We start from the raw sequence: 11,739 nt of genomic DNA on the forward strand, positions 1-11,739 counted from the left end.
CGGTCAGTCTAATAATGTACGATGCGGAGAAGGCCGTGGTGTTTAATGCCTCCTTTTCTGCAGTCATCACAAGTGAAGCGACGAGGGGGCTAACTCAGGTCGGAGCAGGTCTTTGGCCCTAATTCCAAGTTTATTGCACCTCTCTCTGTTGTTTCCAGTGACTCTCCCTGGAGAGAGTGCAGAATGAGGCAGCCCTTCCTGCAAAGAACATAAAGCAGCCTTTTCTGCTCGTACTTCCACATTTGTGTGAAGTCAGAAACATAAAACAAGACACAACTGAGTCAACACTGCACAGAAGAAACCTTTATTTCACTGAGCATCTCATCACATGATGCTAGTATCTCTCTACCGTTCCCTAAAGACATGCAGAAGTAACCTATGCTATGGTCTCACCTCCTTAGCACAGCTTTCATCACCATTTCAGGATAATTTATGTTCTGGAAGAGTGAGTGATAACTGTGCCAGAGGACGCCCTGCCGGGATGGAGCCTAACACGATGCCTTCCCTCTTCAATAAAAGCCCGGAGGAAGGAGTTCCTGCTGCACAGCAGAGTCGTCCTTTGGCTCTTTAATGCAGCGTGGTTTGGGAACGACAGCAGGCGGCCTGGTAGACCGCCCTGCTGCATTACACACGGGAGTCCATTGCATACATCTTGCCCGTGGCAGTCCTCCCACCGTGGAAGACAGGCCTTTGAGGTCTCCTAGAGGATCCTTCGTCTGGGAGAGAGAAAAGGTTTTAAATGAGTTAACTGAAAGAAAGCAATATTGTATAGATGTGAAGTCAGGTCTCCTTGTCATTTATAATAGGAAACTGCAGGTGAGAGGCCCCGTGCGCGCACATCACGACAAGCTGGACGACCACTGTTGGAAAGCGGACTTCTGATGCGGCTGTCGCATTTAACTAGGCCGTGGCAGCATGCAGGAGCTGGCTTGAAGCATCTCTGGGGCAGTAAGTTTCCTAAAGTGCCCACCCCTGACCCGGTGCCTCTGAAAACCAGGCTGCCGAGACTCCCTGACTGGTTTTAACCTACATAGCGCTGCAAGGCCTAGGCTGGAGCTGCCAGAGCATGGGGTGGAAGGGCCGGGGGGGGCCGTGTGCCTAGGCAGCCTGTGGGATGCGGGCCGTATGGGGCCCGGGGCTCTCCCTGCTGCTGCACAGGGCTGAGCCTTTGCTTTCCACCGCGCCGAGCCAGACCGGCCCTGCGGGCAGCACCACGGCCCAAGCGCCCAGGGCTCTCCCGGACCCCTGCCCAGCTGTCAGCACTAGGTGCTGTGCTGGGACAGGGAGGCCAGGCTCAAACCGCAACCACCGAGCTGGGCCCATGGCCGCAAGGAGGTGCGAGCATGGACTAGGGCTCAGGTGAGGCCGTCGGACAGCCCGGAGCCTTCAACCAGGGCGGCAGCGGGGTGCCTGCAGCCACGGCTGGGTCTGCACCAGGTGGGGGGCACTTAGTGCCGGAGCCGGCAGGGTAGGAGCAGCCCCCGCTGAGCCCAGCTCCTCCTAGGGCTTCACCCCAGGGCTGCAATTGGTGCTAAGGATGCCTGGCTGGAGCAGCCTTGATCGCAGGGGGCGAGCTCTGCCTCGAGCCCGGGCGGGATGAGTGCGGGGAGGAACCGCCTGCACCACGGTACCAGGAGCTCCTCCCGCCCGGAGCGATGTCCTGCTGCCCCTGGGGTCCAGGCAGTGCCCGGACCGGAGGGCAAAGGCTGTGGCAGTGAGCACAGGGAAACCGTGCCTGTGCCCAGGGTCAAGCTCCCCTTAGAGCCAGGAGGGTCTGCAGTGCAGCAGGTCCCGCGGTCCTTCTGCCACAACAGGGAGGACCCAGCTCCCTGCAGACGTCAAACGCTCTCAGCAGCAGGCCCGGGGCAGGGCCACAGCGAGAGCAGGCTTCTGCCTTGGACAAGGGGCTGGCGGTGGTGGTGCTGCAGGCGGGTCTGCCTCCAACCTGCTGTGACCCAGCCAGCGCAGGGCAGGGGACCTGGCAGAAGGGCAGAACAGCTGCTGTGCAGCCCCGGGGGAGCACCAGTCCCTGGGCTCAGGCCTCCCCAGCCGGAGCAGGGCTCTGCCCCAGTGCAGGGAGGACGAGGGCATCCCACAGCGGGGACCCGGCCTGCCCCTCGCGCAGCTCCTGCGCCCTCGCCCGGCACAAGCTCGCGGGGCAGGGAGCGGCCTCCTGGGCACAGCACTGGGCCCCTCCAGGAGCACAGCCGCCCCGGGGTGCTGGCCTGGGTTTGGCCTAGTGGCCACCCAGCTCATTACCCTTTGCCTTTTGGGGCCCCAGACACAGCTCTGCAGCTCAACCTTGGTCTGAGCCAGGCCCTGGGGAGGGCGTTTGGGCAGGCGGCCTTCCCTGGGTCCCCACGTGTCCGTGCTCCTCAGGACACGGCTGTCCAGCTCCCCCAGCGCAGGACCTCCACAGAGCCGGGGCCGGGGCCTGGTGCTGCACAGCATGGGCTGGGGTTCCCCGTTCCCTTGTGGCTGGAGGCCTCCGCGCCCCGCTTCTCTGCACCCCGGGGCTGGGCTTGCGCAGGAGCTGGGACCCTGCAGCGGTCCCTGCTGAGCAGCCGGAGAAGACTGGTGCCCACAGCCCAAGGGGCACGTGCCGTGTGGCATCGCTCTTTCCAGGTAGCTCCATGGCCACAAATGTCCCGGCCTCCAGCCCCACGTCTCTGGACTGGCGCACGGGCGGCTGGAACAAGTCCTCTCGGGAATGGCAAATATGGTGGCCCTCGGCCCGCAGCTGCTGGGGAAAACAAGAGGAAAAGCCGGGCCCAGGGGATGCTGCCCCTGCACAGGGTCAAACCCCCAGGCCCTGCCTGGCAGCGCGGGGCCTTGGCCACCAGGCCACGTGGCCAGCTGGGCTGTGGACTTCCGGGGACTGCCTTTGTCGTGGGGCCAGCACGTGCGCACAGGGAGCGAGTCAAGGGGCCCAGAAGTGAGGGGCTGAGCCAGCCAGGCCCTGTGGTGCGCGGTGCTGGGTTCAGGTCCCAGCCTCTCCCCTCTTCTGCAGGGAGACGCCATCCTCTTTCCATGGCGGGGCTGGGCGCTGCGCCTCAAGGGGCCCGCGGCAGCAGGCGCTCCCACCTTCCCTGGTACTCTGGTGGTAAGGGTGCTACCCTAGGTGGCAAAGGTTGTGGGTTCAAGCCCTAGCCTGGCTGGAGCCCTCTTGCCCTGTGCTCCTCAGTGGGTCCCTTGTGTGTGCAAGGGGGCTTTGCTGGGGGGGGGGGAAGGCTAGGCTGGGGGCTGGCCCTAGTGACTGTCTGGGGGAGCAGCAGGGGGCTTTTTTTTGAACGTCAGGGGATTTCCTGTTTTGAAGGCCAAAAAAAACCCGGCCAGCCGCCGGGTGGTTCAGGACGTTTCCAACTGAGCTACAACTTCAAGTCCCCTCCGACTCGCAACCGCGATCACCCCTGAGTTCCAGCTAGAAGGCAAGCGCCGGAGGGGGAAACGGTTGCGTAGTAGATGGCAGCCAGGGGACTCAAGCCGATCAGGGACTTGAACTTGCAGCCCCTGCCACCGCTGGCAGTGTCCCGAACCACCCTGCTAAAGGGCGAACCTGACATGAGGGCCGCCCTACCTCTCCCTTCACCCGCCTGCCCGCTGCCCTGCAGGCAAACAAGCGCCCAGTGGAAAAGAGACGCTACAGGGACCAGCACTGACTCCACAGCCCCAGGGCCGTGCTCCCCACCCTGCGCTGCTAGCCCCCTCCTCCTGCCCTCCACCTGCTGCCTGCACCGGGACCTGGGCCCATAACAAGGGAGCTCCTGGCCGGTCAGCCACCCCCCGCCTTGCCTCAGGGCCAGGACCCCCCTGGGGCACAGTGTCTCCACCTCCGGTGTCAGCTGCTGCCCTGGGCTTCCCCGCAGGGGTGGGCTTCTCTCCTCTCCCCCTTCCTCTCCCCCCACCCTGGGCAGGGCCCTTTGGGTCCCTGCTGTGGGGGCGGCAGCTCCTGCAGCCACAACCAGCGCCCCGGGCCCTGCGCCCGGCGGGGGGACCAGAGGGGCCAGCCCGGCCACGGCCGCCCTGCACGCCCCCCCCACCCCGCGCCGCGGCCGGGCAGACAGTGCCGCGGGGGGGAAGAGCGCCCCGCACGGTCACGGCAGCATCCCGGCGCGGGGGGGCCAGAGCCGCCGCCAGCCCCGCGCGGGGTTTGCCTCCGCCCCGCTCCGGCGGCCCCCGGCGTCCCCCGGGGGGGGGCGCGGCTCGGGGCGGCCCCGGGCACAGGCCCCCCCGGCACAAGCCCGGCTCCAGGACGGCTGCACCCCGGGCACGGGGAGCTCCCCGCCCCCGCAGGGCAGCAGGCCGGAGTGGGGGCGGTCCCGGCGCGCGGCAGGCGGCTCCGCCCCCGGGCTGCCCCGCCCCCTCCCCCGGCCGGCCGGCCGGCGCGGGGGGCGGCACCGGCCGGGCCTCGGCGGCACCAATCGCTCCGGCGGGGCCGGTCCCGGCACTAAGGGCCCGCCCCGCTGCCGCCCGGCCGGGCCCGGGAAGCCGGGGCGGGCGGGCCCGGAGCGAGGTCCTGCGGCCCCGGGGGCGGGGCCTGTGCCCGGGGCCGCCCCGAGCCGCGCCGCGCCTCGCCCCCCCCGGGGGCCGCCGGAGCGGGCCGGAGGCAAACCCTGCGCGGGGCTGGCGGCGGCTCCGGCCCCCCGCGCCGGGATGCTGCCGTGACCGTGCCTGGCCGGCTCAGCCGCTCACTTCCGGGCCCCTTGACTCGCTCCCTGTGCGCACGCGCTGGCCCCACGGCAACGGCAGCCGCCGGAAGTCCACGGCCGAGCTGGCCACGTGGCCTGGTGGCGAAGGCCCCGCGCTGCCAGGCAGGGCCTGGGGGCTTGATCCTGCGCAGGGGCGGCATCCCCCGGGCCCGGCTTTTCCTCTTGTTTTCCCCAGCGGCTGCAGGCCGAGGGCCACCATATTTGCCATTCCCGAGAGGACTTGTTCCAGCCGCCCGTGCGCCAGTGCAGAGACGTGGGGCTGGAGGCCGGGACATTTGTGGCCACGGGAGCTACCTGGAAAGAGTAATGCCACACGGCACGTGCCCCTTGGGCTGTGGGCACCAGTCTTCTCCGGCTGCTCAGCAGGGACCGCTGCAGGGTCCCAGCTCCTGCAGAGAAGGGGGGCGCGCAGGCCTCCAGCCACAAGGGAATCGGGCTCCCAGACTGCACTGTGCAGCACCGTGCCCCAGCTCTGGGGGAGACCTGCGCTGGGGGAGCTGGACAGCCGTGTCCTGAGGAGCGCAGACATGTGGGGACCCAGGGAAGGCTGCCTGCCCAAACACCCTCTCTGGGGCCTGGCTCAGACCAAGGTCAAGCTGCAGAGCTGTGTCTGGGGCCCCAAAAGGCAAAGGGCCGTGAGCTGGGGGGCTGCTAGGCCAAACCCAGACCAGAACCCCAGGACCTGCTGTTCTCCTGGAGGGGCCCAACGCTGAGTCCAGGAGGCTGCTCACTGCCCCAATGCGGTTCTGACAGGTGAAGGCACACAGGAGCTGCTCAAGGGGCAGGCCAGGCGCCCCTGCTGTGGGATACCTTCCTCCGCACTGTGCTGGGAGGCAGAACTTTGCTCTGGCTGTGGGGGAACTGCTGAGCCCCCAGGGACTGCTGCTTTCTGCCCAGGGGCTGAAAAGAAACTCCTCTGCCCTCCTGGCAGGTCCCCTGCCCTGTGCTGGGTCACGACCCACACATGGCCACAGGCTGCATGACCTGCAGCATGATCTCGTCCATCCCCTATTCCAGAGGCAGGCAAAATATGGCCTGTTGGCTGGATCCAGCCTGCCAGGCCATTGTCTCTGGCCCATGGGGCTCCTAAAAATGTTTTAAAACTTATATTCATCTATTTCTGTCTGCCTGTCAAAGATGACAGGAGCTAGGAGCAGTAGGACCCAGGGGAAGCCTGATAGACTCACCAGGAAGGGCACCCCCATCATGAGTCTTTGCCTGCCAGAGCTTTCACTGCTTCCCTGCACAGGGCTGCTGCAGCACCACGTGTCCCCTGGCTGCATTGCTGGACCGCCAGAGCACGGGGACCATGCGGGTACCCCGGGGCTAGGAATGGGAGGGTGTGTGTGTGTGTGTGTGTGTGTGTCCATAGGGTGAGATACACGAGACCATACGCATGCACCCACATCCACCTCACACTGCCATACACAGACTCCCACACCTCCTCACACAGCCCAGCCACCCTCCCCCACACAACCCCCTACAAACCCCATACCCATCTATACCAACATATCCACACACACCCACACGTTCCCTCACCCACACCCCCACACTTATCCACCCCTGCACAGCCCCCCACGCACCCGCCACACCAAAGCACACCACAAACCTATACCCACCCCCCACAACCCCCTCAATATACAAGAATAAGACTTCATTTTCTGCTATTGTGCAATCACCTCTATGTACACTCCACAAACACATGTAAATCAGGACAAAATATTTTTTGAAATCAAAATAATGAATGTTGTAAATGTTTGATTTTTGGTATTTTTCTGCTTCTGAGATGGCAAAACCCCTTACTGAAGGAGTACTTCTGGAGGCAACGGGAGGGACTTCTGGTAGCTAATATCAAGGTTTAGGGGGCAGGACTTCCAGTCCCAAGATGGTGACCGTGGGGCGGGGCACCTGTCAAGGGGCAGGACTATCCGTGCAGCCCTCAACAGCGTGCCAAAACTCGGTAAACGGCCCTCCAACCAAAATAATGGCCTGCCCCTGTTTTAGACTCATAGAAAAGAGGGTTGAAGGGCCTCAGGAGGTCACATCTAGTCCAGCCCCTGCTCAAAGCCGGACCAGCCCCAACTGCATCATCCCAGCCACGGCTTTTAGACCCAGCTTAGCTGGCACATCAGCTAAGTCTACCCTAAACACAACCACTTTTCCCATATAGCTGCCTTCAAATGCTATCTGGCCTTATTGATATGCTTGTTACAGTTTGCTCCTAAAATCTGGGCAAAATGCTTCAGCTCTTGGTCAACCGATTCCCAAAGCGCTTGAGCAGCTGAGAGAGGAGTTGAAGCCCTACTCACCTGTGAACATGTACGGGCAGCAGGTGAGAACGACGGAGGCCATGAGGCAGCCCGTCGCCCCGGCCATGCCCAGCCAGCAGGACCAGCCGAAGTCGTAGTGCACCCCTAGGAACACGTTGTGCGCTACCAGGGTGGCCCTTTCCATGTAGACGTCCACCGCGTACCACACCGAGCCAACCAGGCCGAGGACGCCTAGCAAAGGATCGCAGCTGCTGAGACGAGTGGCCCAGCGCAGTCCCCCCGCCCCACACACCACTCCCCACGGGGACGAGGCGCTTCAGGCTGCGGTTGCCAAAGGTTCAAAAGTTGTGAGTGGAGAGGAGTTTGGGGGGTGAGAGACAAGCGGGGCTGTCTGTGGGTGCTTGGAGCTGTGCAGGCTGGGCCGGGGACAGAGGGACCGCTTAACCCCTTGGGAAGGGGCAGAGAAGCTGGGTTTGCCCCAGTAAATGCTCTACTGAAAAGACTGTGCTGTGCTGCTTGGGGCTGGGGGCTGCACCGGGAGGTAAAACCCCGCTCAGGGAGCAGAGCTGGAGGCTCCCTCTGAGAGCCAGGGCCAGAGCGCCAGGGACGGGGCTGCAAGGCTAGGATGCTCAGACAGGGAAGGGGCCTGGGCTCTTCTCCCACTTCTCCAGGAGCCATACCTGGGGATACCCTCAGAGCCCAGACACGGCCTAGCAAGCACCCCCGGCACCCCCATGTTGTGGCCACCCAGCGCAGGCCCGGGGCTTCCAGATGCTTACTTCCAGTCCCGAGAAGGAGACCAGCCGTGTAGCACAGCTTCAGTTTGACGTGGGGCTCCTCCTTCAGGAACGTCACGCAGTCGAGACCGAACAGCAGCGTAAGCAGAGCAAAGCCCGCCAGCAGGTCAGCCGCGATCAGCAGGGCCCGCGTCACCACGATTTTCACTGGGAAGGAAGAGCGGAGCAAGAGCCGGACAGTCAGCCGATGAGGCAGTGCAGATCCGACGCCAGACACTCCCGGCAGGCGTGTCACTGGGGAAGGGGCAATGTCTGTGTGCGGTGGTGGAGACCGCCGCCTTCCCCGCGGACCAGCCCTGCATTGCTTCTCCCTTCTCCCCAGCCCTCAGGAAGCGCTGGTCGCCGCTCTTTATCAAGCACGTGCTGCGAGCTCTTTGGGGACTTTGTAGCGCAGCACCTGGTGCAGTGAGGTCTGGGCCCGTGGCCGGGGCCCCGGCCTCTAGAGCCCCAGCAACGGTAGAAACTTATCGTCACAATGACCACCTCACAGCACGCAGCACCCTGCCAGGATAGGATGCAACCAGCACGGCGTTGAGGGAGTTGCTATGTTATCCCTTCCCATCCTATTTACAAGCCTGCAGGCCACCCCTGCCCGGGAGATATGGGGCAAGTATTGGGTGGGATGCATGACAGCACACGTGACGCAGCTTATGCGGGACTGACTTGTTCTCTAGGGCATGTGGACACGGTCTGCTCTGCTGTCTGTATGCTAACCGCCACGTTTAAACCATCTAAACCAGGCGGTTCAGCAGAGGCTTCTCCCCTGTAGAAGTTTCTGAAGCTGCTTCAGTGAAACACTGAAATTGTTTTGTACACATTCAATGAAAAGTTCAAAGGATTTTTTTTAAATGTTGGTTGTCACAATGTGGATGAGCAAATAGTATAACTGGATGTGAAAGCCCCACTGCCAGTGAAGTGTTCAGTGTTGCCATAAGGGTTTTCTAAAAAGACCCTCTTCCTGTTGGGCCGAGGCACCCTCCCTTCCCAGGACAGGGCAGGACTCACGTGGGTGATCTGCTAAAATGGAATCATACTGGTCGCAGGTCTTGATGCCATCCTGCATGTTGGTGACACATTCCCTCCAAAGCCCCCGGCATTTGTGACTGACCTCAGAGAGGAAGAAAGACATTAGAGACATAAATGAAAATGTGTCTTCACCTGGGATATCACCGCCCAGGAGAGCAGGAGTTGCTCGTCACCTGAGACAGAAGACTTGGGTTCCCCAACCCAACACAGCTCCCTCCTGGAGCTCTGCAGCTCCTCAGGACAAGCAGTGACCCCTCAGGGCCAGGTCAGGCATTATCCAGACCCATTTCTTGCGATCTTTTCAACCTGGCAGCCACGAAAGGGGACCAGGAGTACCGGAGCAAGCCAGAGGGTGTATGGCACACTGGGTTTCTCCTGCCCTGGAAGAGAGCAGGCCCTGGGCTCACAGTGAGGCAGGAACTTCCCTGCTACAGTGCCCTCCACCCATGCAATGCTATGGAGCACAAAGCCAAGGGCTCAGCTTTAGGAGGAGCAGAGGGAGTAGTCTGGCAAATGCACAGCTCTGTCTTCTGGTGGTCGGAGCCCCATGCGAAGGAACCGGAGGGGTGCAGATACAAACTCCTTTGCAGTGAGAGGGTCTCTGGCCTCCTGGAGAAGTGCCTGAGCCACTTAGCTATTACAGCTAAAGTATGGGGATTGTTGGCAGCTGCAAGCCTGGAATTGGTGCTTCGACGCTCTTGCCACCATTGCCGTTACATAGCGAAATGGTCTGCAAGTTCTAACCTGCGCTTGAAACATGGGAAGTATTGTCTCTTATTTCCATTAATCTCATAATAAGCCTCATAATCTCACGTCACAAAGGAAGCATCCACCCTGGCCAGCATCTGCCCTGATCACATATTTGAAGACTGCTTGCTCTGCTCACCTCCAAGCTGTCATCAGTATTAACCATCCAGCAATCAGTCCAGGTGGCTGTGACCAGGAAGAGGGCAGACAGGAGAGCAAGGCCAAAAGCCATCAGCTGGATCACCACCATCCTCTGGAAGCCTGCAGGACACCAGACACTGCGCCACTGACCCACAGCCCAAAAACAAGAGATGTCCCCAGCCCAGAAAGAAGAGACGTCCCCAGCCCAGCCTTGCGTTAGCTCCACACCCCAATTCCCCCAGAGCAGACACCACCATGTTCCCCGCTTGTAAGCGACCAGGCTGGAGGCAGTCCAGCCTAATTTTCAGGCCAGACTGGGGGAGGACAAGAGCCAAACCCCAGGCCGGGGCGGGGGCGGGGGCAGGAATCAGAGCTCACGTTACCAGAGCCAGGGTGCAAATCCAGAGGCAGGGCCCAAGTCAGGAGCCGAGTCAACATGCAGCATGTGGATAGGAGGGAGGATAAGGGGGTCACGTCAGGGCACGAGACCAAGTCAGCTTGGAAGGGAAGTGAGACCATAAGGGAACTTGACTTTTGACCTCAAGTGGGGAGTTGCGGCCAGCTCGCCCATAATACACACGATCTAAAACTGCCAGCCTGTAGCTCAGAACAGCCCTTCTGTGATCTGTCTCTAGCAGCTTCAAGGCCGTGTGTACCCTGCCGCCAGCTCTTCTGCGCTTTGGATGAGTCTCATGCTGTGTGGTGTAAAGGCCCAGCTCCTGCATCCACATGCTCTGGTGAAAACCATTGCAGCTTCCACTTCCTTCAAGACACTCAGTTTGCGTCGCACGTGATTGCAAGGAGAAGCCTGCCAGCGTGATGCGCGAGTGCTCTCCCGGCTCAGAAACCACAGAGCAAAGCGAGGAGGCCCAGCCGTGTTGCTCTGTGAGTTCAGGCCGGTCTCGGGAGGCTTGCAGCCCACGTGAAGCTGACAGTGCCTTTTGTTCCTTGCTTAGTGGCAAGCAGATGAGATGGTCACGCTGTCTCATGCTCGCAGCCCCGGCGCCTCACCAGCTCCTGCCCACCCCTTTCTGGAACTGACTGCTGTCAGCTCACCGCTGAGAATAAAAAGCAATGATGCTCCCAAATCATTAAACGCCAAAATCAGCAACGCTTAACCCATCCTGGGCCTCGACCAGCGTTGGCATTCATTTCGAGGGAACGACTTCACTGCGAGCATCTGTCAGGAGCGGGTCGGGCCGGTGCCAGGGCAGGGGTAAGGAGGGGACAGCTTCCAGGGGCCCCTGCCCTCCTGCTTGGTCTGCTCCTGCCACTTCCGGCAAGAGGAGCTACTCTGCGTCGCGGGGGGGGTCTTGTTCTCAGAGCACGAGGGAACTGTCCCGCATGACAAATAACTCCAGTGTCCTGCCCACCCCATGTCAGCCGGCAACGGCCTGTCGGCAGACACCAGAGGGGACACGGGAGCAGATCTGGGCCATTGAAGGGGGGGTGACTGTGCCACCGCCCTGCCCTGGAGCTGCCCCTGCCTGTGTAGCATTTTCTGGCCACTTTCCCATTTCAAACACCGACCTGCAGTAGCTCCTTGCTCAGACGTCCGTCCTGGCCCCCAGCGCTCCAGCCTGTCCTCAGCCATGTCGTGACTGTTTTCAGGGAACTGAAGGAAATCTGCTCAGCCATTTAAGTTACAAGGACACGGGGCAAATCCTTCTTTTACGGACAGGTTTGGTCTTTGTTTGCACTCAGATAACTCAAAAAACAAGCTAGTTTCAACACTTGAGACTCGGCGTGGCCCAGCCCCTGGGGCGAGTTGCCACCTGTGCTGGGTTTGAAAACATCTTGCTATGAAATAATTAGGGTCAAATTATTAATGATCGTGTAGTGGGACCGGGCGGTGGCAGCTGAAGCTCACACGCCTGAAGGACAAGTCCAGGGATGGTGCCAAAGATGAGACTCGGGCGAGCTGTGGATCGTGACTTAAATCCACATTGTTTCATCAGAAGCAGCACGTGGGACTTGGGCGCCTGTGGAGATGCGCGTCATCTGCCCGTCTGCCATAGCGAGCCGTCTTAGGCAGGGTGTCTCAAGTCC

At 61.5% G+C, this 11,739-nt stretch overlaps 1 protein-coding gene across 1 annotated transcript; it reads right to left on the reverse strand.

Moving 5' to 3' along the window:
• Positions 1-294: 294 nt before the first annotated feature.
• On the reverse strand, positions 295-10,126 carry LOC149854408 (claudin-16-like). Its single transcript, XM_090024644.1, has 5 exons — positions 9,689-10,126; positions 8,782-8,884; positions 7,759-7,923; positions 7,019-7,210; positions 295-716 (listed from the first exon to the last, which is right to left on the reverse strand). Exons 1-5 carry the CDS (start codon positions 9,797-9,799, stop codon positions 625-627), a joined length of 663 nt encoding a protein of 220 aa, XP_089880770.1. The 5' UTR covers positions 9,800-10,126; the 3' UTR covers positions 295-624.
• Between the last annotated feature and the right edge of the window lie 1,613 nt (positions 10,127-11,739).

The sequence above is a fragment of the Crocodylus siamensis genome, chromosome 12 (assembly GCF_052110815.1).
Source record: "Crocodylus siamensis isolate JL-2025a chromosome 12, ASM5211081v1, whole genome shotgun sequence".
Taxonomy (NCBI): domain Eukaryota; kingdom Metazoa; phylum Chordata; order Crocodylia; family Crocodylidae; genus Crocodylus; species Crocodylus siamensis.

Coding starts and splice junctions, on each gene's coding strand:
- LOC149854408 (XM_090024644.1), bottom strand. CDS start 9,799: ATGGTGGTGATCCAGCTGATGGCTTTTGGCCTTGCTCTCCTGTCTGCC. Junction 7,924..8,781: donor CATTTTAGCAGATCACCCAC/GTGAGTCCTGCC, acceptor CTTCCTTCCCAG/TGAAAATCGTGGTGACGCGG. Junction 7,211..7,758: donor TCTCCTTCTCGGGACTGGAA/GTAAGCATCTGG, acceptor ATCCTTTGCTAG/GCGTCCTCGGCCTGGTTGGC.